General features: G+C 45.2%; 1 protein-coding gene across 4 annotated transcripts in view; it reads left to right on the top strand.

Annotated features, from left to right (window-relative positions):
• Window positions 1-24279, top strand: part of Il1r1 (interleukin 1 receptor type 1) — a 76092-nt gene that overhangs the window by 38342 nt on the left and 13471 nt on the right. For 2 of the 4 annotated variants that reach the window (XM_057751857.1, XM_057751856.1), the window contains exons 2-6: window positions 9979-10054; window positions 15326-15389; window positions 21862-22096; window positions 22211-22400; window positions 23433-23601. In XM_057751857.1, the coding sequence (XP_057607840.1) occupies window positions 15332-15389; window positions 21862-22096; window positions 22211-22400; window positions 23433-23601 (652 nt within the window). In that variant the 5' untranslated portion in view covers window positions 9979-10054; window positions 15326-15331. The remainder of the gene's footprint in view (window positions 1-9978; window positions 10055-15325; window positions 15390-21861; window positions 22097-22210; window positions 22401-23432; window positions 23602-24279) is intronic. The other 2 variants (XM_057751858.1, XM_057751859.1) reach the window with 1 other exon arrangement.

Raw genomic sequence — 24279 nt, forward strand, 5'->3', positions numbered from 1 at the left:
TGTAACTAACTTGTAACTAACTAACCCTCTTAGAAGTTGGGAATAGAGCCCCCAGCCCCTGGCATCCATCCCAGCCTCCCTGGCCTGGGAGTTGCTTTGGTCTGGACTCCAAATCCCAGCATGCTAGCTCCTGACCCCTCCCTGGGGGCGTCAGGACCACTCCCACAGGGTATTTAAGTGTGCTCCCAGAGGAGAAACGCGTGGTTTGGTTTTCGGGTCTGCGTGGGCTCCCTGCTGTCCTGTCTCCTCCCCACCATGAGCTCTGCCACCTGAGAGCGTCATTCTTAATAAAACCATGGACATTTTGATTTGGCTTGATTTGACCTAATTGGATTTCTTGCGCCAATAGAGCTGCCCTTTTCTTATTATTTTTACTTAACATAGTGGGCTTAGAAAAGAGGTCTTAATTAGACAAGAGGTGGGATGAATCCTCTCTCCAGACAGGTTGATCATGGGGAATGTAGATCATTGTTTACAAACATGCCCAGTGCCTGACAGTTTATAGGGCCATGTCCCCTTACTGCCCTTTATCCTCCCAGCAGTCCTGTGGGTGAGCTGCCAGGATCACATCGTTTTATAGCAGAAGCTTAAGTGGCAGCTATTTTGTTTAAGGACTGGTGCCCTTGGGTCTTCAAACCCCTGTGTCTAAAGTTCTGGGGTGGGAAGGGAGTGAGAGAGGCTGCCCAGGAAGACAGGGGGACTCCTCTTCCTACCAAGGCTATCTCTTTGCACTGTTTGGGACGTTCACCAGATGGGCATATCCTGTAAGTTTTGGCCCTGAGGAACAGAATCTAATCAGCTGGGCTACTCAAGCCACGATAAAGAGGAGCCGAAGTCCATCTGTCACTGGAACGGGTGCCTGAGTCACTCTGGCTTGATGCCAGTCTTCCTGGGAGGTGGATACACCAGATGGACCCCCATGGCTGTGAGCTAGAGGAATCAGCCTGGTGCTGGGGACAAGTGCTACCTCTCCTCCCTCTTTCCAAGCAGCTGCTGCTATCTCTCTCTTCTTTGATTTCTTCTAGTTTCTTAATTTTCTACACATTGTATTTTATTTAATGTTATACACACCCACATCCTCAACTACTTCCTAAGCTAGGTGGAAACATGGTGTCCATTGAGATGGGGGAAGGTACCTGGAATCTGCCTTATTTTTAGTCTGAGCTGTCTACCATTCTGGTGCACATAAGTACTTGCTCGTAGGCTCACCGTTGGATGGCCAGCGTGCAGTTCAATAAAGGACATTTGCTCTAAATTCTTGCACAGCCTTGGTAAGGAAGGAGCAGACTTCCCATTCCTCATAGGCTTTGCTGGTATAATATATCAGTGGTATAATAAGGCATGAAAGTATTCTTGATGCTCCCGAAGCTCGTCACATCTGGCAAATCCTCTGTCCCGGGTGAGACACTGCTTAATATTACTTTTACTCATTTATCAAACAAATAATTATTGGATGCTACTAATGTGCCAGGCACTGGGGGAAGTACCAGGGAAGATGAAGTAAATAAGACAAATGACCATCACTGTCTCCTCGCATACATGGGCTCTCTTGGCAAGTTAGAAAATACTGGAAGGCTCCTTTTTTTTCCCTTCTAAGACAGTACTTTAAAATTCGCCACTTTGCAAAGAGTGTGGGCCTGAATAGCCTGTAGGACAGTGAGCATCACCGATAGAGAGGGCACAGAGACATTGGTCGTACATACAGCCCAGTGATCCTCCAAGGAATAGCAAGGGTGCTAAGATATACTCATGAGCCAGCTATGCAAGAGAACCAGGGTAGATGGTAAAACCTGCCGATGGGAGGTGCGATCAGGGAGTGTCTGTTCACCTGCATGGAGATTCTGTAGAGGGAACACCTTGTTAAGGAGCTGGGCAAAGCCGGACCATTGCAGCGAGACAGCCATGGCCTAGGGTCTGGCAGAGGGAAGAGCAAAAGCCATCAGTGTCTTGCTCTGTATGATGGATCTGTAGTGAACCTGCCACTTCAAAGGAGAGAAGTTGTCGGGAGCCCTGACTCATGGGCCATGACCTGCCCCACAATGCTACCCACGTGTCATTAAAAGCCGGCATTTGGTTTGCGTTCGCCTCTCCGTGTGGTTGTGAAGTGGTTAGTGCTGGAGCAGAAGGATCTGCAGTGTTAGCAACTTCGCTTGCCTCTGCTTGCCTGCTGGGGCCTCCGGAAGTGCCAGATTCCTAGCCACACCTAGTACATGAGAGTGGGCAGAGGGGCCCTGCCAGAGAGAGTTGTCACCAAGTGTTGAAAGCACCTGAGGATCTTCCAAGTCCCTGGTCACTCACTGCCTTTGAGATTCTATGCTGTCTCCTCCTTGTGCGTGACCATTGAGACATTTTTTTCTATCTCATCCATTTGAGAAAGGATTTAGAAGATATCATTAATTAAAAGAGAATGAGAGGGCATCAGACATGGAGCCCATGATGGCTAGAAATGTTTAAAATGACCCAGGAAGCCACAGCTGTTAGTGTCTTCAAGATAAATGTGTAATATTTGCGGGGAATGAGAGGATTCTTGGTGTAAAGTTGGGTTGAAACGTTCATCTGGTTCTCATTAAAGGGAAAGGAAGGCAAGGTTAAAGCCTCTCGAAGTTACCCATTCCACACGTGCGGGTTGGCAACTCCAGTGCAGCTTGGCGCTGAACTGACAGGAAGGGTCTAGAGAGCCCAGCTCTGCTCATCTGGCCTCCTCATGGTCACCTGAAAGTACAGCCGTGACTCCTACGGGAGAGAAGGGAAAAGTGTCCCCCTGTCACTTTCAGTCACGGCTTCTTACCTCATCTTCTGTGCCCAGTTACTTTTAAAAAGTCTGTTTGCAGTGCAAGATAACATCATAAAATTTAGCTGACGACAGTTTTCAAAACAGTGATGTAATGTCTAAATGGAAAGAAGAATTAAAAACAGTTTGTAATAAACTTATACATTTCAGTATGCTGATACTTGAGGTGTAGTTGGTAGTTTTTTTTTTTTTTTTTTTCTTTTTCGAGACAGGGTTTCTCTGTGGTTTTGGAGCCTGTCCTGGAACTAGCTCTTGTAGACCAGGCTGGTCTCGAACTCACAGAGATCCGCCTGCCTCTGCCTCCCAAGTGTTGGGATTAAAGGCGTGCGCCACAACCGCCCGGCTGTAGTTGGTAGTTTTTCGTCTCTTGGCTCTTTGGGGGCCTGCCCCTCAGCTGCTAAATAAATACACATGGAGATTTAGTATCACTTATAAACGCCTGGCTTTAGCTTGGCTTATTTCTAGCCAGCTTTTCTTAAATTATCCTGTCTACCTTTTGCCTCTGGGCATTTATCTTTATCCTATATACCTTTCTTTACTTCTTCCTTTGCAGCTTGCTGTGCAGCTGGGTGAGTGGCCCCTGGAGTTCCCCTCCTTCTCTTGCTCCTGGATCTCCTCTCTCAGATTCCTCTTTCTACTTATTCTCTCCGCCTACCAGCCCTGCCTATCCTTTCTCCTGGCTCACTATTGGCCCTTCGGCTCTTTATTAGACCGATCAGGTATTTTAGACAGGCAAAGCAACACAGTTTTGTTAAGCTTTTGTTGTTAAGTTTATGTTAAGCAAATGCCACATAAGAGAATGCAACATATCTTTGCACCATTAAGCAAATATTCCACAGCATAAGCAAATGTAACACATCTTGAAATAATATCCCACCCACAACATTGGGGTAAAACTATGCAGCACTTTGTATGAATTGACCACAGAATAAATAGTGTGGGGGCAAACTCAAGTCTTTAGAGGAACAGGTGAGCCGGTGGCCACATGAACCCTTTTAGCAGGTTCTCAACTCTTAGTCAAGGCCTCGGTGTAGTCAGAGGCGAGTCCTCTCAGTTGTTACAGCAGTGATTAACATTCCCAAGCCTTTCAGTATGTATGGAAATTGTGCCAACTCCACATTTTCTATAAATGTGGGATGCTGTCAGGGTTAAGCCGAAAACACCAAGTACATTGTCAGCTGTATCTGGGGGGCACCTGGTGGTCATGAAGGACCAGGGTCAAGTCTTCATGAACTGTCACCTGATTCTAGTATTTGATAGTCATCCAAGGTGTCCCCTGCCACGTCCTGCATGTCTCCAGGGACTTGGCCTGACCGGAAGAGGTGATGGAGAAAGGACAGACACATACAGAGAGTAAAACTGGAACTTGAGTGGACTGAGCTCTCTGATAATGGAGAAGCCCCATTGCCTTGGAAGTGCAGAGTGTTTATTATATATGTAGTTGAACCAAGGGGTGGAGTTATTGTATACAGATAGACATGGAACAGAGTTTATTGTATATGGATAAACAAGGAAGTGGGGTTATTATCTATAACTGAGCAAGGAAGCAGGTTCCATTGGTCTTGGTAGGATCGGTCTCTGAAGGGGAGCAGTCTTCAGGCTGTAAACACCCAGAGGGGAGAAAGCTATGATGGATATTTTCTGCACACAATGTCAACATTCACTCCTGGGCCCAGGAGGGAAGGCTTTGCTTTCCCGTGGACTTCAGACATGGGCATCCTTGACATAGCTGTGCCAGTGTCAACCATACCCATTCACTCAGGACTTCACTGGCTCCCCGTGTTTCCTTCAGTATAGCTTCTGGAATGCTCTCCCAGGGGTCCTGCTGTGCTGAGAACCGCTGCCTTCTCTGTCTGACTGGGTCGTGTTGTAGTGTGACTAAGGCACCTGTCAGGGTGTGGAGCCTGGCATGGCCCATCTACCAGCAGAGAAACTGTAGGAGTTCATGGTATAGGAGCTGACCATCTAGGATGCATTGAGCATAAACTGTCAGGATCACATGTAAAGGTGGCAATGGACGTCAGAATAATGGGCATCATATACGTGGGGGTGATGGCTGAGGAGCACAAAGGACTTTGGCGGGTGATGAAAGTGGGAAATAAAGGATGTATTCCTGGTAGCTTGTGGAACTGAGCACCTAAGGCACCCGTGTTAGCTCGGTATAACAATAACAGTATATAAGAGAAAACAATGACAATTCTGAGGGAGAATGCTGTACCTTTGGGCTGTCTGTAGATCCTCAGCTAAGAGTCAGAGTTAGTCTCACCCCCCACTGGCCTACTCTTGAGTGTTTTTTCTTGTGACCGTATCCATGTCTCTGCCTCACTTTCCCCTTTTGTTCTTAAACCCATGTGCCTTAGTTGAAATAGGCCATCTGGTGGCTTTGCGCCCTGCACAGCTGAGTATTGACGTTTCTTCCCAGCATGTGAAACCTGTTTGGCCATTTTTACCTTATCTTCATCTTTAAGCATTTCTCCTCTGTGATTAGAAAGATATTCTTCTGTGATTAGAAAGATACTCTTCTGTGATTAGAAAGATATTTCTTCTGTGATTAGAAAGACATTCCCTCCCCCTCTTTGTGTGGGTAAAGAAGCCAAATCCATTTACTGTGATTGAAAACTGCAGTCTTGAAGTTCTTTGGGGCTTCCAAGAAGTGAATCTCTTTGGACCCTTCTTGTGTGGAAGGCTTGTTTGTAGTTTTGTAAAGTTAATTTCTCCGGTGGTTCCAGTGGTTCCCACGGTTAGAGTGTCTGTGACTCCTTGTTACTAATCTCTGAAGAATGGAAACCATCTAGAGCACACCACGGAGGTCCCCGGGTGCCTCTGAGATCACCCCCACCCTCTCCTTTCTCAGCCTGAGTCTGGACACTCCTACATAGGTGGACTTTTGAGAAGTTAGTGGGAGGTACTCTAGCTTGTCCTGAGGGTTTGAGCCTGTGGACCTCAATGCTTCCATTTCTCACGAGTGGGAAAGTCTGAGATGATAAGGGAATATTTACTTAAGATAGCGCTGCTTAGACTTTCAATACAAAGACTGAACTGGAGAAATCAAAATTGAATGCCCAATCCGGCCCTACGGAGTGGCTTACCTTATGGGATGTTTCTCTGATGCCTCCTGATTTTTCCTTGGGAGATCTTGGAGGCCTCTTTCCTTTCCACTCAGTGCACACCCACCTCTGCTTCAGTATAAAACTGACACCCACACACACCCCAACCTAGATCTCCTTGGGTAAAACGATGACCCCAATAGGATAGACTCGGGTCCTTTGTGTGGCTGTAGAGTTTCTTGGAAAGGTCCCCATTCTGGTTTGAGAATCAAGGGCTCCTGTGAGTACAGAATTGGAGTTTCTGTAGTTGTATAGTTTGTGGCTTTGTGCATTCCTTTAAGCCTTCTTTACCACACTGACCTTTTAGGTCTGGATGTCAGCAGCTATTGAGAATCTGGTTGAATACTTATAACAAAATGTCATCCTGTGGACGTAGTTCAATACTAAAACCCACACTGTTCACCAGGTTTTTAGTAGATACAGAGGCATTGACACTTCATAAACTGGGAAGCATGCTTAAACTCTTGCTTTTCCTCAGTTATGGCCAAGTTAAGGGGAGCTGAGTTGTCTAAGTATGTCTCTGTATATTAAATCTACAGATACAGTCACATGTCAGGTGCAAGAGGTCACAAATGTGTCACAACTGCTGTTGCTCTATGAGGCATTGCTGGGAATGGCAGGCATGTAGGGAGGAAGGCAGAAATGAGGAGTGTGTGTGTGTGTGTGTGCTGTGCTTTGAGTGTGGTCATCGGAGCACACAGGTGAGAAATATAATCACCACTGCCACCGTGTGAGGCAAGACTCATTAGGAAACAATTAGTTCTCGAAGGCCCTGTGCTCATGAATGGATTGGTCCCAGTCCCAGGGAAGTGAGTTCATTATGGCAGGAGTGGGGTTGTCATAAAAGTGAGTGTAGCCCTCCCTTGCTTGCTCACTCTCGCCCTTTCTTGCCTTTCCCTGTTCTGCCTTCTGCCATGGGTGACGTAGCACAGATTCTGGCTCCATGCTCCCAGATTCCAGAACTATGAGCCAAACAATCTTCTGTTCGTTTTAAGTTGCTTGGGGTCAGGAATCTTGTCACAGTAGTTAAACAAACAAACAAAACACAAAACATACAAACAACACAGAGAGAGATTAAAATGGTTAAGATTTCCTTCATAAATTTCAGATTTGGAGGTTGGCTCCGTCAGGTCCCTAGAAGAAGCAAGAACTTATTCTTGCTTTATACTCATGCTCCTGGGTTTCCATTGAGGTTTGACTTTCTTAGAATTTCCTCTAAAATTCCCCCAAAGTCCAGTGATTTGTACAGATCTGCTCTGCAACTCACCAGCCACGTCCCTTGTCATAGTGAAGAGTCCAGAAGGCCAAAAGGATAGGCCCACTAGAGACCTGACCATCACACTTGCCTCTCGGTCATGCTTCAGGTTCTAGAGAACCCTGGAATTTTTTCCCCAACTGTCTGAACTCCAATCCATGGCTGCCATAGGCTGTCCTGAGTTGCCTTGGGGGATGCCACTGTCAATATGCCTGCCTTGGAGGCCCGGGCAGGGTATATAGAAGGGAATGTACCCACATGTACCCAAATTGAGACTAGGGGCTCAAATTGTGCATATGTTCAGAGCCCCTCATAATGTGGAAAGAGCCGGCTGGAGAGAGGGTTTGGGAGTAATTAGATACAGTAGGGACCACTGTTAGGCCTGCTCCGGGAAGATCCCACTACAGGGCCGGTACAACCTGTTTTTGTACACTGAGTCCCAGGACACGCTTCCTCCAGCAACAGTTAGGAGTTTCCTCTGCTGTGGACCCACTCAATGTGTGGCCTCAATACATCTGACAGAGCCTGTGCCTAGCTAGCTTCTGTCCTGGAAGGCGAGATTCACAGGGTGGGGGAATTCCTCAGGAAGAGGAGGAGAATTCAAGTTCGTGGGAAATTTCTCATTCATAAAAGAAAGTATCTAATAGATTCGGTGTGGCCACTTACAGGAAAAATGCCCTCTTCAGGCCTGCTCTTGCCTTGCGGAACATGCCAGGGCCCACAGCTGCCACTTTTCTTGTGCCTGCTTTGGACAAAGGAGATCTTGTAGAATGAGAGAAAGTCCCTTTCCCTTCTGACCCCTGGGATGAAGGACGGCACACTCCCACATGCTGCTAGCTCATCTGTCCTTCACGGCTCTTGTCCTGGCCTCTCGCCTTCTTGGAAAGGGGCCTTTGCTGGGAATCGGTATTGGTCATACTGATTCTTGTACTTATTTTCTATTTTTTATAATTTAGTTCACATTTCTGCTTCAGAGTCTGAGTTCAGCACTGTGTTTTAAGGCTGCATCTGTTGCTGCCACAGAATACTGGACCAGGGATCATCTGTAAACAATAGTTTATGTAGGTTATAGGGCCAGGTGGCAGCATCTGCTGGGGGCCCCGTGATGCCTCCTAGCATGGCAGATACAGGCAAAGGCAAGTGGGTGCTTGTGGAGGAGACCGAGTAAGAGATGGACTGCTTCTGTCACAGCCTGCTCATGGAGACGTCAAAGATGGCGGGTCGGGGATTACTTCCTCCTTCCTCTCTTCTAATAGCTACCATACACCTGGCATGAGGAAGCTGTGAAGAATGGGGCCCTCCTCACAGGAATATGGGGAGACGGTCTGTCCTGCTTTCTCCCATCTTGAGTAGAGAAGTCTCATTGCTGGGGTGCTAGCTGGGCTGCCTCAGCTCTCCGGGCCCCTGTGTGTTGTGCCATGGAGAGGCTGTGTGACTAGAACCTGACTGTGGAGAAGGGGGGTATCTTTGAGAGCCCAGGGTCAGTTTCTGATGAGAATCAGTTCAAAGCTGTTTAAGCCCCTTGGCTGCTGCTGAGGAGAACTGAAGAGAAGCATCGGGGGGGCAGAATGGTACAGGTCCTTAGGACCAGTGCCAAGATAGCAGCTGTGAAGGAAGAGAAGGTTGACATCATCCCTGGAGTCAAGATAGACGGGGTGACATGAGCTAGAGATGGAAGGGTCCCTTTCCTGGAGAAATAAGGGGAGCCATCGGCTTGGGCAGTGTCGTTCAGCAGTAGTGCTATCTTGATTGTGGTGCTGGCGTTTCAGTCATGGGGAGGAAGTGGGGAGTGTGTGTGTGTGTGTGTGTGTGTGAAGAAGGCACAGGCATACAGAGGAAGGTGAGGAGTGAAACAGGTCAGAGTGAATGGTTAAGCATCTTTGCAGAAGGTCCCTAGATTTACCCAATTGTCCGTCTTTCCCTGCCCCCTTCTTCCGCTTTGAAGAGCCTCCTGGTGATACTTTCTCCGTTGTTCCCATCAGCTATAGTCATTTTTGAGGCTCCTAGGGATTAGGGCACAGGGGCCTCTGGCTGGAACAGGAAGACCTTGAGTGTGCTCTTTGATTCCGTGTTGTAACAGGACCCACGATAAGGTGCCACCGTGCCTCTGACCGCTGAACGTGGTGCCGTGTTCTGTCATCTCCCAAGGCGTGACTAATAGCTTGGGATTTCATTATTTAGTCTATGCAAATGTTTAGCATCAATCTGGTCCATCTGTGCCAGTGGCGGACTTTAAAAGGTCCCACTACCTTTTTATAGGTGTAAGGAAATGACTCAGAGGTGGAAAAAAAAAAAGACTCCAAAATACTAGAGGAAACTGCAGTGTTGAATAATGAGCGGTGTGATACTAGAAAGGCAATCGCAAACAGCTTTGGGGGAATTATTTTAAATTCTGTAATATGGTGGGTAGGCATATGAATGTGATTGGTTTAAGGGAAAAATATATTTATTTATAAAACTATTGCGCCTGCTCTTAAAAGGGACTTTTCCATGTTTTTTTGTTTTTTCTCCAGGCATGTGGCAAAGTCTTTTAGCCCTGTGTTCCATCAGTACTGAGGGATTTTTTTTTTATATCAATTTCTGAGTCCCTCTGACTGGTAGAATGCACGGTGCATATATTTAACCCTTCGTGTGTCTAGCTCCGTATTCCTGACTCCTTTGACTTGTTTTCCTAAAAGCATTCTGTCCTGGAGGGCCTCGGGACACAGACTTTTTGACTTTTTTATGAGGATGTAATACCTTTAGACTTGACTTGGTTTGTGGGTGGCTCTGGGGCTCTTTCCACTTACCTGCCTATTCAATATACCTATGTTCCTCTTCTTTAGGTAGACACGCCCCTTAAAGATGCTCACTTCCTCCTGAGAAGCAGGACCACACATATAGGAAGCAGCCTTCTTCAAGGTAACAACAGGCTGGGTTGCCGTAGGATTCGTTTGTCTTTTCTCCTAAGCAATGGAAACCTCTGCCCTCAGCTGTAGGCAGTCTTGGGACAACTCCCCTGAATGCAAAAAAATGTTTGCTGGCACATTTTTCTTGGGGGACAGTGTGTGTCTTTATCAGATAAATTCTTATTTTTGTTTTTATATGGATGCACAGCATTTGAACACAGGAAGGTACTGGAAGACACAGTGTTTGGCAGAATAAGACGAGGACCATGGGATCTCACATATGTGTGGAAGGAAGCTCAAAAAGTTGATGGCAGAGAAGAAAAGACAGGGCAGTGGATGCCGGAGGCTGGGGAGGGGAGAAGGGAAGGCTAGAGGGAGGTGCTGTCAGGTTTTTGAGGGAGTCTGTGGCCCTAGGTCCTGCTGCCCCCCAGTCATGTGGTCATTGCTGACTTTCTTCCTCAGCCATCAGATTGAAGTGAGTTCACGGGCGGGTGGGTGGTGGGGGAGCAGAGCCCTCTCAGAATGTTTGGGGCCTCTTTCATCCCACCCTCAAATCTCAGTAGGAAAGAACTCGCCTGGCTTCCTCCCTAGGGGCCCAGCACTGGTTGGAGCAGGAAACCTATTCCACTCATGTCAGAGCAGTCCATGTCTTAGCCCCGCCCACCTACCTGTGATGCCATCCTCCTTGGGCCCTCTCCCCAGGAAATCTGTCCACCAGCTACTCACAGTCTCTCTTCCCAGCCCACTCCCCTGCTGCTCATCTGGGCCTCCAAGAAGCCTGTTCTCCACATTGTTCGTCTTGTCTCCAACTTATTTTACACATTGTGGTTAAAGCATCTGTAGAAAAATCAAAACCTACCCAAACCCCACTCCTTTGTGTGAAATCTTTAAGAGCCTTTCCACCATCTGCAAATGAAAGGCCAGCCCCTCAGTGCACCCCTTGTTGCAGCCACCAGCAGCCCCACCTTTCCTGATGCATTTCTTGGCACCTGTCTTCCGAGTATGTTCCAGAATGGAGACATTTCTTAATATCCTCCTTCCTGCCCACAGGCAAGTTGGGGCCCCATCCTCTCTCACCCTTGTGTGGGGGGCGGGTCTCATCCTGCAGGTACACACATGATCTGATGGGATGAATAGGGATGCACTCACTTCCCCTGCGGCCCCCAACTCCACGAGCCCGTCTTCTGTGGTCCGGTCCGTTATTCCCGTTTCTATGTCCAGAACCAAGTGTGAATATGGGCTTTCATAAACAATTGTTCATCAGGGCAGTGGGTAGAAAAGACGTCAATGGACACTGGAGATCTATCAGAATTTGTCATCGCAGTGTGGGTGCTCGTGAGAATGGCAGAGGGGACCTTGGCTACCCATGGTTTCCATGTGGCAGCTCCTTTCATCCTCATCAGGGCCCTCAGTGACAGATACCGTTATCAGCTCTGATGGTCACATAGGGCACTGAGTACAGGTGTTGAGCTTATCCAGCATGCCACCTCTGTGGGGAAGCTTGACTTGGACAGTCTTTCAACTGCTGGCCCTGGAGTGTGTCTAGTCTAGGTCATCTCTGTCTTGGGGCTTACATCGCTGTTGGTGGACGTCAAGGGTCAGTGCTGATTTGGGGCGGTGTCTGTTTGCTTATTTGGTGTTTTGTTTTGCCCATTTGTTTTAGAGGGACAGTTGCTCTGGGTCATTCAACTTGACCGCAGACTCATGACTCTCCTGCTTAGCTTGCCCAGTGGTGGGATTATAGGCAGGGAACACCACACCCAGCTTTTGTTGGTTTTTCTTGGGAGCACAGTTAGTACTATCTCAGGTGCTGGTTTATAGTCCTCCCTTCGTTGGTACCCAATCCAGTTTGGTGTGGAACCTCCACCCCTAGGTCCTGCTGACAGATAAGGGCTCAGACAAGCTACTGCTGAGGGCAAAGGGTTTCCTACATCTGGCTTCAGTTTTTATTTTTCCCTAGAGCAGGGTAGGGGCAGATGGAAAACTTGTCCCCCTGTCCCTCTGCCACTTAGTAAATAAATCACTGGGGAAGGAAGTGGTCTTAGGTCATTGGCCATGGACTTGAAATAGTTAAGGATCGTTCATCTGCAGTTAACCTAGAATTCCAACTTGCGAGCCGCACACTATAAAAAGACAGCCTGGCATATTTTTCTTCTTCTGCCTAATAATCAGACAAGCCCGAACTCGTCCCTGAGTGAATTGGCAACCAGCAGCATCCACGTGATTTATTTATAAATACGCTTGTTGATCCTAAGATGACTGAGTCAATAGCCAGAACTCGGTACTGGGGAGCCCATCAACCCTTTCTTTCCTAAGACTTGACACACACTTCCATATGCTCCCAGGAGGAGGGTAGAAGTCGAGCCACAAGCTTCAAGGCCTTCTGTCTTATGTCATCATCCGAACCTAGTGTCAAGTAGATACAGCAATAGCACTGTTAACTGACATTGTGGTAGATGATCAGTTTTCATGGTGGAGGATCAGAGTTACAGGATATGTCAGGAATGTTGTCTTACTGCTCTAAGGTAGATCTCAAAGCTTAAGCCGGGCCCCAGAATCAACATCCTGATGCTGGGGTTACAGTCCCGAGAACTGAATGGGTGTGTCTGCTAGGTTCAGCTAAAACCTGGCCCCCCATCAACCTTTGTTTAACAAGTGTGTCATAACGTTTGTATACTTTCTAATGTAATTCCTCACGTAGAACATTTTCCAGTTAATCTTTAAGTCAGATGGCTGGTCTCCAGGAGTGTCATCTTAGTTAAAGGACTCTGTGTTCCCCCTTACGTACAGCCACAGGTGAGAATATAGACGTTTAGTGTCTCGTAGAATCAAGGGCAGGTTTTCGTTGCTGTTGTTGTTGTTTTGCTTTGTTTTCCCAGCCAAGAGTTTCATAGTCTTCTCTGGACATTGCTCAGTGTTGCATTGAGGAATCAGCTGTTTATTTTGCTCATCTTTTCTCATTCATTCCTTGAGACTTTGTTAAGGACTTCTGGGTTTCAAGTACAGTGTTCTATGCTTTGGGGACAGAGATGAGAAAGCCATGTTCCTGCCTTCAGGAGGCTCCCCATCCTAGGTGAAGTGGAAGATTATGCACAGGGCATAGCAGGCATGCAGGTTGCTGGGAAGGCCAAGAGAAGCCAAGCAGGAGCTCTGGGATGCCCCTCACCCTAGGGTGCGGAGATCTGATGGAGTAGGAGTGAGTGAGTTAAAGGGTAGAGGAAACAGTTAAATATAAGGCTAAGAGGCTGGGGCGCATGGGGAAGGCTGCTGTGGGGTGATCTGGGGGAGGGAAGGACATTTGGTGGAGCGGAAAGAGCCAGGAACAGAGTAACCCTATGCTTGGGATTCTTCTCCATGCACCAGGAGGCTAGGGGAGTTATTGAGTAGTTGATAAGATTCAAAAATATAAATCCACGGGGAAAGAGAAAAATAAGGAGCCTGGTGTTATAATGAAACTGCTGCATCACAATCAGAGACCTCAGGTCCCTTTTAAGGGCATGCCCAGTAGGTTCAGATCCCTGTATGGCTGTCAGCTAGGCAGGGAGTTCCAGGGGAGGGTAAATTGGTGGGGTATGAACACTTGCTGTATTATTGGGATTGGGGTTCTCAGGTGCCCCTGAGTGAATTTGTAGAAAAGCTCGATGGAGTCACGAGGCTGGAACTTAACTGAATCTCATCATGAGGCACCTGTTGAGGAGAACAAAATGAGCAGAACAGGGGGACTATGGTGTGTGTTTCCTTCCTTTGGGACTTGAGAGGTAGCAGGCAAAACTGCGAGTCTGGTGTTTTTCTTTTTATTAATTTGATATTTGTTTTAGGGACTTTGTTTTGTATATGAGGTGCTGAGCATGCCCTGAAGTAGGCTAAGCAAATACTTGCTCTGGTTACACTTCCTGCCATACAGATGGACAAAGGGCCACACATTTAAAATAGCCAAGGTATGAAATCAGCCTATGTGTCTATCAACATGGGTAACACACATGTTCTATATATACACAATGGAGCATCATTCAGTCATGAGAAAGAGCCAAGTTACATAATTTGTAGAAAGGTGGATGGAACAGGAGAAGATCGTACTATCAGAAACAAAGGCAAATGTGTTTTATTTCATATGCAAAAACCTAGCAAAAACCCATATATGACATGGCGGGAGAAGGTGGGGTTTGAGGGGTAGATGACATTGGAAGGAGATAGGTGAGCGTAATAAAGGGTGCAAGGATCAACGTACATCATACACTTGATGAAAATATCTTGAAACTCAACACTTCATAAAGTCAATACATAACGATAAGAATTTTAAAAGGGGAGTAAGTCCTCTCAGTTTAATATGGATGCTATCCCCAATGCTAACTGTTTTTGATGGTCCTGCCGGTGAGGCCTTCGGAGCCACTTACAGAAACAGTGGTACTTTTTTTTCTCTGTGAAAAAATTCATACACGTTCATCATAGACCTTCTGGAAAGTATAAAAATCCCCAGCGAAGGGGAAATCCACCTAAACCACAAGAATAAGTGCAGCTCTAATATGTTGATATGATTTATTTTAGTCATTTTTGGATACAACCCTATGTATTGTGTTATACAGGTAATTGATAGGGGGTTTTTCAATGAAGGCATGTCTTGGGTGTGGGAAATACCTTCTGGTTGGACACAACTGTACAAAGGTAGAGGGAGCTACTTTGGATTTAGTGAGTACACTTAACCTCTTTCCCCATGGGAGACTGGTTCCACAAGAGTTGTGCACACTCAAACCTTGTCTATATCCACCCATGTACTTTTATCATCTCTGGGGTAGTTACCGTATCTCATGAGAGGTCAGTATCATGTCCACAGTTGTTCTCCTGTGTTCTAGGGACTGACAGCCTCCTAAAAGCCATGCGTCTTCAGCACAAAAGCACAGTCTTTCAAGTTATATAACATGGCAGTTGGTTGGATCTGTAGATGTAGCTCCCATGGGTGTAGAGACCTGGCCGTAGTCTATGTTGATTGTAAGATGTATTCTGAGGGGATTCAAGTGGAATAGAAGACGAGAATGTATTTTAGAAATGTGTTTGGGGAAAGATACTGGAATTGCTTTCAAGCTGAAGTTGTCCCCAATTCTGTCACACACACACACACACACACACCCTGACTTTCTAATTAGAAGTCTAACATAACTTGGAATGGTGAGGAAGGCTCTTCCGTGGGACCTGGGGGTAATGGGTGAGGGCAGGTGGGGGTCAGGAAACCGAGAGCTTTTCCAGGTTACTAACATCCCGCCCTCCTTCCCTTCTTCTGTTTCCCCAGGAGAATATGAGAGTGCTACTTGGGCTCCTTTGTGTCATCGCCCCTCTGCTGTCGCTGGAGACCGGTGAGTCTGCTGTTTCCTCTACCATTGTCATCTCCAGGCCAGGACAAGGGAGAATGCACGGCCGTGTTCGTGTATCAGAGACATTTTCTTTCCCGTTTTAAGTTACACCTAGGATTCTCCTGGCCCCAGAACTGTCCATCTGAAAGTCCTTTTCTGTATCTTCATCTCTCATTCTATGCCTAGTGTTTTGGGAAACTGAGGCTGGTGAGATTAAGAACCCAGGGTCGTGTCTCTAGATCTGCAATAAGAGCTCCTGTCTGGGACTCTGGGTCTAGTCCAGGCCTCCCATCACCTCAGTGCTCATGGGACCATGTAAGGGCTGCTTACCCTGGAGTAGGTGTCGAACACCAATCATGGACCCATGGCTACTCCATCTGTATTCCCAGTTTCTTCATTGTCTCCTTTCCTTCTTCATTTCCTGCCACAAATGCATTGAGCCTTTACAATGCATCAGCTGGAAGGTGCTGAGATCGCTGCAGGGAATAATATATATGGAAGCAGCTGCTTACAGGCGACCTTCCTTCTGGGGGAGGCAGGACACATCGCATACGCCATGCAGTGTTGTAGATAAGTTAGGCAGAAACACTAGGAAAACAAGGAATATTGGCGGGTGTGTGTGTGTGTGTCCAGGACTAGATAAAACGTTCATTTTTCCATACTGTATCTGGTCACAAAAATTTTTCAACTGGAAGGTTGATTGTGAGTACACCCTGAAGTAAAGAACAAAGCAATTATGTAGTGTTTCTGGGTATCCGTCCTGCCTGGTTTCTGTCCTCCCACCAGGTCCCACAGCCATTTAGCCCCAAAGAAATCACACAGAGGTCTATATTAATGATAAACTGATTGGCCCATTAGCTCAGGCTTCTTATTAACTCTTATAACTTATATTATCCCATTGTTCTTATCTGTGTTAGCCACATGGCTCAGTACCTTTCTCAGCGGCGTAGTCACATCTTGCTTCTTCCGTGTCTGAACAGGACTGCGGAGGAATGGACTTCCTCCTTCCCAAAATTCTTCTGTTCTCATTGACCCGCCTCTACTTCCTGCCTGGCTACTGGCCAATCAGCGTTTATTTAAAACATAATTGACAGAATATAGACAATTGTCCCACACTAATGTAGATTCCAGGCTAAGGGGAGAAATGTCGTTGGCAGCACGTGCAAAGGCCAAGAGGTTAAAAGCAGCTGGTGTGAGAGCTGAGAGACAGAATGAGGTCACTGAGTGTGGTAAGGAAAGATTGTATCAACAACTGAGGCCTGGTTTCCTCCAGGGCGACCGACTATCAAGCTTTCAGTGGTCAGAGAACTAGTACAAGTCTGACCAGAAATTTGGAGCCGAGCAGAGTGAGAGAATATAGTAGGAACATGTCCACTGGAGATGTGCTGAGTAAGATGCCCTCTGTGAGTTATTGAATTTTGCAGTTTAAAAGTTTGTGCATATATTGTTTCAGGGATGAGCACTCTGTATTGGATAACCAATAATGGGGTTCAGCCTTAGGTGAAGCAAAGTCCCCCCACTTCCAACAGTCATTGGTTACTGTAGTTCTTTGTCTAGGGATAGAACCCCATGAAAATTTTCCCTTCCAAGTTAAATGTCCACTGATGTTACTATTGCTTCAGTCTTGTGTATGCAGCCATTTCCAGGAGAGACTGTTTCATAGCTGACTTTCTGGTATTCTGGCTCTTAAAATCTTTCTGCCCCTCTCCCTTGATGTTCCCTGAGCCATAGACACATGAACTGTGATGTAGATGTGTCCTTGGCAGCAGAGCCCCTTACCACAATCCACTGGTCTCTACATTGTGTCCAGTTGTGATTTTCTTTTGCTGTGCAGAGAAGCTTCTTTGATAAGGGGTGTGGTCGATATACTTCTCTATCAGTATAAGCATATGACTTAGAATATGGTATTATGCTGCTCTAACAAAGTGATTTTAGACTCATTGTTTCATGCAATTTTGAAACAAATGATAAAAAGAGAATTTATAAGTCAGAAACTATTTATGTCCTTAAAAACTACTTAAATGGCCTATTTGCACATTTATGAAACCTGGGCTTTGTTTTCTGATTTGTTTCCTTTCCTAGCATTGCTTGCTTCTTTGTGTGGTTAGGAGTTGCTGTCTAGGTTGGACTGTCTCAGCCTGAACGACCCTCTCTGAAGTGGTCTCTTTGGTTTATAGGAAAGTTATGGTTTTTGGATTGTCCTAGTCTTGGTTTATCTGTAAATGTTTTCATTTCTTCTTCATTTTGAAATGCCATCTCACTTCCTCCTGGCCCTGGTGGATTCAGAGAAACAATTACATTTAATGGAGAACTCCCGTGTGTAACAAGATATCTGTCTCTTACTGTAGCAAAGTTTCCTTTCTTTCTACGATTGGACTCTGAGGTACTAGGTAGAAGTGTCTTTTAGTTCCTTCTTGTCATTTTATAAAGCTCATTAGATGTGTAGATTAATGTGGTGTGGGGGAGACATTATTTCTTCGTGTATTTGTACTGACACTTTTCCTCCTGGGGTTCCCATTATATACCTGTCAGTTTGCTCTCAGAACTATGAAAGACTCTCAGTTGATTTATTGTCATTTATAAGTTTCTTTTGTGGCACCACACACATGCCGTACAGTCTTTTACAGTGAAATGATCTTCATCTTACTTATGGGATGTCTGCACCCCAGACTCCAGTTAGTTCTCTTCATGGTTTCTCCTCCACCTCCTCCTCCTCTCCTCCTTCTTCCTCTTCGTCTTTTTCCTTCTCTTCTTAATCTTCCTCTTGATATTCTCCTTGGAAAGCATTGCTGTCATATAGTTCTTTTATATTTTAGGTAGTTTTCCAATAGTGTTGTATATATTGTAAAAGGTATTGTGAGTCTTTGTTGAGTAGAGTGATGTAACACCCCACTCACCTGAATCATTCTCCACTGGAAGCTTTGTTCGCCCTGTGAATGGACCCCACTTTCCCATTTCTTCTCCAGCATTTTGCTGATAATTAGACATTCTTCAAAGCATAATGTATAATTCTGGCTATCAGATGTCTCCCTATGTAATCATAATTTGTTGTATGCACATGTGCCTGTGTGTGTGTGTGTGTGTGTGCACGCAGATGCCCACGGACTCCAGAAAGGAGTGTTGGATCCCTTAGAGCTGGAAACATAGGCCCTTATGCTGTCTGATGTTGGTGCCGGGATCTGAACTCCGGCTCTCTGACAGGGCAGTAAGCACCTCACCGCTGTGCTATCGTTCCAGTCCATTGTTACCGGTTTTTACATTTTTTTCAAATTGTTGTTGTTCTCTCTGTTCATTTGTTTGATGGATTTTCTGACACAGCCTCATAAGGTCTGTGCTGTAGGGTCCCTGAAGTCACTGGTAAATTCTGTGATTGGCTAATGATTAGACGATCTATGGCCTGTGTATTCTCTACCCCTTGTGAAGGGACAGCATATGGGCTGAGACAGCTCACCTCAGCCTTCCTGCCCAGATGTGATCTCAGAGTTACTCAGATGTGAGTCTGAAACCTTTTCTGGACCGGTTGAGCAGCTGTATCTATATCTATCTACACACACACACACACACACACACACACACACACACACGTATTATGTATGTATGTATGTATGTATGTATGATATATATGTTTTTCATTCCTCACGAATATGCCAGAACCTTCAAATCTCCCTTTAGGTTATGGCTCTCATGTTCTAGCCTATGTTGTAGCTTTTATTAAATAGTTGCTGCCTTATTAAATAGTTGACACTGAGTTTGTTCAACAACATGCCAGGGATAGGACTCTTGCTAAGGATCTCTGAGTCAGGTCAGTAACCTGGGACATTTGAGAAACTCCAGACCTGCTTGGCTCTTGCAAGGCTGCTGGTGTTCAAGGTCGCTACATGCACACGGGTCCTGGTTATCACCATATTAGGGCTCTGAGGGGAGGCGGATGGTAGCTAATTCATGAAGCAATAAAGCATTCTCTCCTTTCTCCTCCTCTTTCTAATGAATGCTTCTCTGAATGTTGGAAACCTTTGTTTGAGAAAACAAATCTAATCCCTTTTCTGCTTTTATGGATGAACTGTTTACAGAAATTTTTGGGTTGTTATTTTGGGGTACAGATCTAAACAGAGAACTCACAACAAATGAATCTCAAATGACTGAAAGACACTTAAGGAAATGCTGAACATCCTTAGTCATCAGAGAAATGCAAATCAAAACAACTCTGAGATTCCATCTTACACCTATAAGAATGGCCAAGATCAAAAACACCAATGACAGCTTTATGTTAGAGTTGTGGGGCAAAGGGAACACTCCTCCATTGTTGGTGGGCATGCAAACTAGTATAGCTGCCGTGGCTAAAAGAATGTCAAATTTTTCAGAAGATTAGGAAGCAACCTATCTCAAGACCCAGTAATACCACTTTTGGATATATATCCAAAGGATGCTCAATCATACCACAAGGACATGTGCTCAACTATGTTCATAGCAGCATTGTTTGTCATAGCCAGAACCTGGAAACAACCTAGAAGCCCCTCTACCAAAGAATGGATAAGGAAAATGTGGTAATGTGGTACATTTACACAACGGAGTACTATATAGCAGAAAAAAGTAATGATATCTTGAAATTTGCAGGCAAATGGATGGATCTAGAAAACCTCATATTGAGTGATATAACCCAGACCCAGAAAGACAAATATCATATGTTTTTACTCATAACTGACTTTTAGACATAAAACAAAGAAAAGCTAGCCTACAGTACACAATCCCAGAGAACCTAGACAACAGTGAGGACCCTATGAGAGACATACATGGATCTAATCTACATGGGGAATAGAAAAAGACAAGATCTCCTGAGTAAATTGGGAGCATGGGGATCATGGGAGAGGGTAGAAGCAGAGGGGAGCAGAGAAAAATGCATCCATATTGTTGAAGAGGACCCCTACTCTTCAGTGAGATAATAGGAAAGGTGCCCTGACAGCAAGACCCATCCTATCCAAAGAACTCTAATTGGTGACAATGCTAATCCAACTGAAAGGAAAAAGCCTGAACTAAGAAAACATCACAGAGGCGTCCCCTGCTCTCACACAGCTGCCTGGGAAGCTGCTGCTCCAGATTTGTCACAAAGACAGATGAGAGTGTCACAGCTGCGGTCTAAGGGTACCAGGTTCCCCAATTAAAAAAAAATGGAGTAGGGTCCTAAGCAGAGAACTCTCAACAAGATCTCCTGAGTAAATTGGGAGCATGGGGACCGTGGGAGCGGGTAGAAGGGGAGTGGAGAGGAAGGAAGGGGAACAGAGAAAAATATATAGCTCAATATAATCAATAAAATTTTTTTAAAGGCTTTCTGGCTACCTAAGATTTTTGTTTTGTCACTGGTGTTAATCTAATCACTAGGCAGTTGGTGTGATTTTCTTTATCTTTTCTTTTTCGTTGTTTGTTTTTAGGCAGGATTCCTCTGTGTAACAGCTCTGGCTGTCCTTGAACTCACTACCAGGCTTGCCTTTAATTCAGAGACCCACCTGGCTCTTCCTGCTGGGATTAAAGGAACCAACACTCTCTGGCGCAAAGATTTATTTATTTATGTATTTTATGTATATGAGTGCTCTAACTGCATGTATGTCTGCAGGCCAGAAGAGGGCATCAGACCCCATTATAGATGGTTGTGAGTCACCCTGTGGTTGCCAGAAATTGAACTCAGAACCTCTGGCAGAGCAGTCAGTGCTCTTAACCTCTGGCCATCTTTCCAGCCGTCTTGCCTTTTCTTAGAGTTCACTGTGTCTTGGGACCCAAGCTTATTTATCACATCTTGAGCAATTTCAGCCTATATTTCCAATATGTTTTCTGTGTTCCCCACTCTTCCAGCCATTCATATTAGACATTTTCTAGCTGCCCTAAGCGATCTGATGCCCTGCTTGCTCACTCCCCACCTCTTGTTTAATCTTGAATGTTTTCTAATGTTATGCCTTCAGGTTTTCTTATTTCCCCAGAATATTTTCAACTTGGCAATGCATTTTTTATTACTAGAAATTTTTTCCTGAATTGTTTTATGCCTCTATTCACTATGCCTTATGTCTCTTTCAGTGTCTTGAGTAAATAGGAGATAGAGTTAGGTCATGCCTCGAACAGTGTTGTTTCCTATGCTTGCCCATTTGTTAGCTGTTCACATGGGAGACCATATTTAGTCTTTGCAATTCTCCACTGTACAGAGTGAATGTCTCTCCTCTATTATTCCTCCCTTTAGATGAATAAGCAGAAAGTAAGAGGGGGTAAGTCATTTGCCCAAGGTACAGCCCACAGGGACCACGTGGCGGAGCTGGAACTGAACATAAATGGTCTCCACCCTGAAGACTGCTCTTAACCACACAGCCGTGAACTGTAGATCTGGCAGGAGCTGGTATCTTTACTAACCAATGCGCTCAAATGTTGATATTGCATGAAGAAACACTGAGACTTTTTCTTATAGAAATTGCTTCCCTTTTTTTCTCTTTTAAAGATGACTGTAAAGAATATTCAGATGAGATCATTTTATTTTCATATGTAAATGAAATTGATATTCGTGATTGTCCTCTTATCCCGAATGAAAAACGTGGCACCATAATGTGGTATAAAAATGACAGCGAGACACCCGTATCAGTACAACAGAGTTCCAGGATTCATCAGCAAAATGAACGGCTTTGGTTTGTTCCTGCCAAGATCGAGGACTCGGGACATTACTATTGCATAGTGAGGTAAGGAAGGGATGGATACATTACAGACACATGTCCTAAGCCTCGATGGTAGTTAAGGACAGAAAAAAAAATCACTTTAGTAATGATGAATTTTCATATTTTACTTTATTTTAGAAACTCAACTCACTGTCTCAAAACCAAAATAACCATGAAGGTTTTAGAGAACGACCCTGGCTTGTGTTACAACACACAAGCCACCTTCAAACAGCGCCTCTACATAGCAGGGGATGGAAGTCTTGTGTGCCCTTATTTGGATTTTTTTAAAGATGAAAAGAACCAGTTACCCAAAGTTCAGTGGTATAAGGTAATTTCACTTTAAGTATGATAATTTGTTTTTACACCGTTTTCTGCTTTGAACAGTGAAATATGTCCACAAAAATCTTTGACATGTTCATATACTGTTTCTGCTCTGTGGCGGTGCAGCTTCGGAGAAGCAAACAAAAATGTTAGCCTGTGTCTGTTGGTTTTTACAACTTATCTAAAATCTTATGGTTGTTTCTAAGATAATCTTATGGTTGTTTCTATCTGACTAAGATACAGTTTCAAGAAAGTAATAGAACTCAACACGTTTGAGAAGATGGATTAGATGTTTAAGCCATTTAAGAGATGGTTTGTTTCAATAGCAGATATTATTTTGTGTTTAATTAAAAACACTTACGTGCTGGGGCTGCAGGGATGCTCAGTGGTTAAGAGCTTGAACTGCTCTTTTGTAGGACTGGAATTTGTTTCCTAGCATCCACAGAAGGCAGCTCCCGATTACCTTTAACTACAGTCCCAGGGGATCTGGCACCCCCTTCTGGCCTACACGGGTACCTGCACTCATATGCACAAACCCATAATTGCACACATACCTACTCATAATTAAAGACAACACAAAATTAAATCCTAAAAGACTAATTAAAAGTTAAATGTGCCACACATAGCCTGGTAGTGTCTGTAGTCATGTACACATGAGGGTGGGCACAGCATACTTTGGTGGCTTTAATTTAGTAGCCTAGTGGAACTTTTACAGGAAAGTCATCTTTTAGAGACTAATGAATACAAAATAAATAATATCAGTTCGGGAATGGACCATGCTGTTGACAAATGTCAACATTATTGCTTCTGTTGTGTCTTCTGTGAAATAAATTTGTCTTCACTTGTCTTCATGGCCTAGGTCTCTGGGCTTGAAATTTTGAAGTGTAACTATTTTATTTGATTTATTTTTTGCCCCAAATCAAGCAAGTCACTTTTTTCAGATAGGAACTTGTGAAGGTGAAAAACTAGAGTTCCTGTTCCGGTTACACAGGGGAGTCCCTGACGTTTCCAAGGCTCCTATTTCTCTCTTCTTGTCTAGGATTGTAAACCACTGCCTCTTGACAGCGAAAACTTCGTTGGGGCCAAGAATAAGCTGGTGGTGAGGAATGTGGCTGAAGAGCATGGGGGGAACTACATTTGCCGCGTGTCCTACACGTACCTGGGAAAGGAGTATCCAGTCACCCGAGCGATAGAGTTCATCACGATAGGTGAGTCGTAGCTCTGACCCCACAGGGGTTTGCATGAGGGACAGCTGGAAGACCATCAGGTTGCCATTACTTCATTGTTTACAAAGGAACTGAATATAGGAATTGGCTAGTGACTCACAAGACTGATTAGTCACAAGAACCAAGAGAGGGTTTGTTTTTAGATTACAGTTCGAGAGAGAATCCATCTGGCCATGATGAAGAAGGCATGGCAACTGGAGAGAGAGAGAGAGAAAGAGAGAGAGAGAGAGAGAGAGAGAGAGAGAACCATAAGTGGGTCAAGCTTAAGACCCACCCCCAGTGACATCCTCTGTTCAGCTTTGCTTCATCTTCTAGAATCTTCCCAAATATTGATACAGTTGGGGATCAAGTATTCAAACAAATGAGCCCACGGGGGGGGGGGGTGTCATTTCATCTTCAAACCACAACACAACGTCCTATAATTCCATTTCCATTCCTGCTTCAGATGCAATGCTACTTAGACCATCACGTTATGAGTTATGCCTTCCAAGGGGTTCTGTAACATTCTTAGATATCACAGAAGGAAGATCTTCGAGAGCTCAGGACTCCCTTTAGTGGGTTTATGTCACCATTTGTGAGCCTGCCCTAGGGGAATCTAACTGAACAGGAGTCACTGACATCAGGGAAAGAACTCCGTGGTGAGGCATTTGCTTCATGTGT

This window comes from Chionomys nivalis, chromosome 19 (genome assembly GCF_950005125.1).
Source record: "Chionomys nivalis chromosome 19, mChiNiv1.1, whole genome shotgun sequence".
Taxonomy (NCBI): Eukaryota; Metazoa; Chordata; class Mammalia; order Rodentia; family Cricetidae; genus Chionomys; species Chionomys nivalis.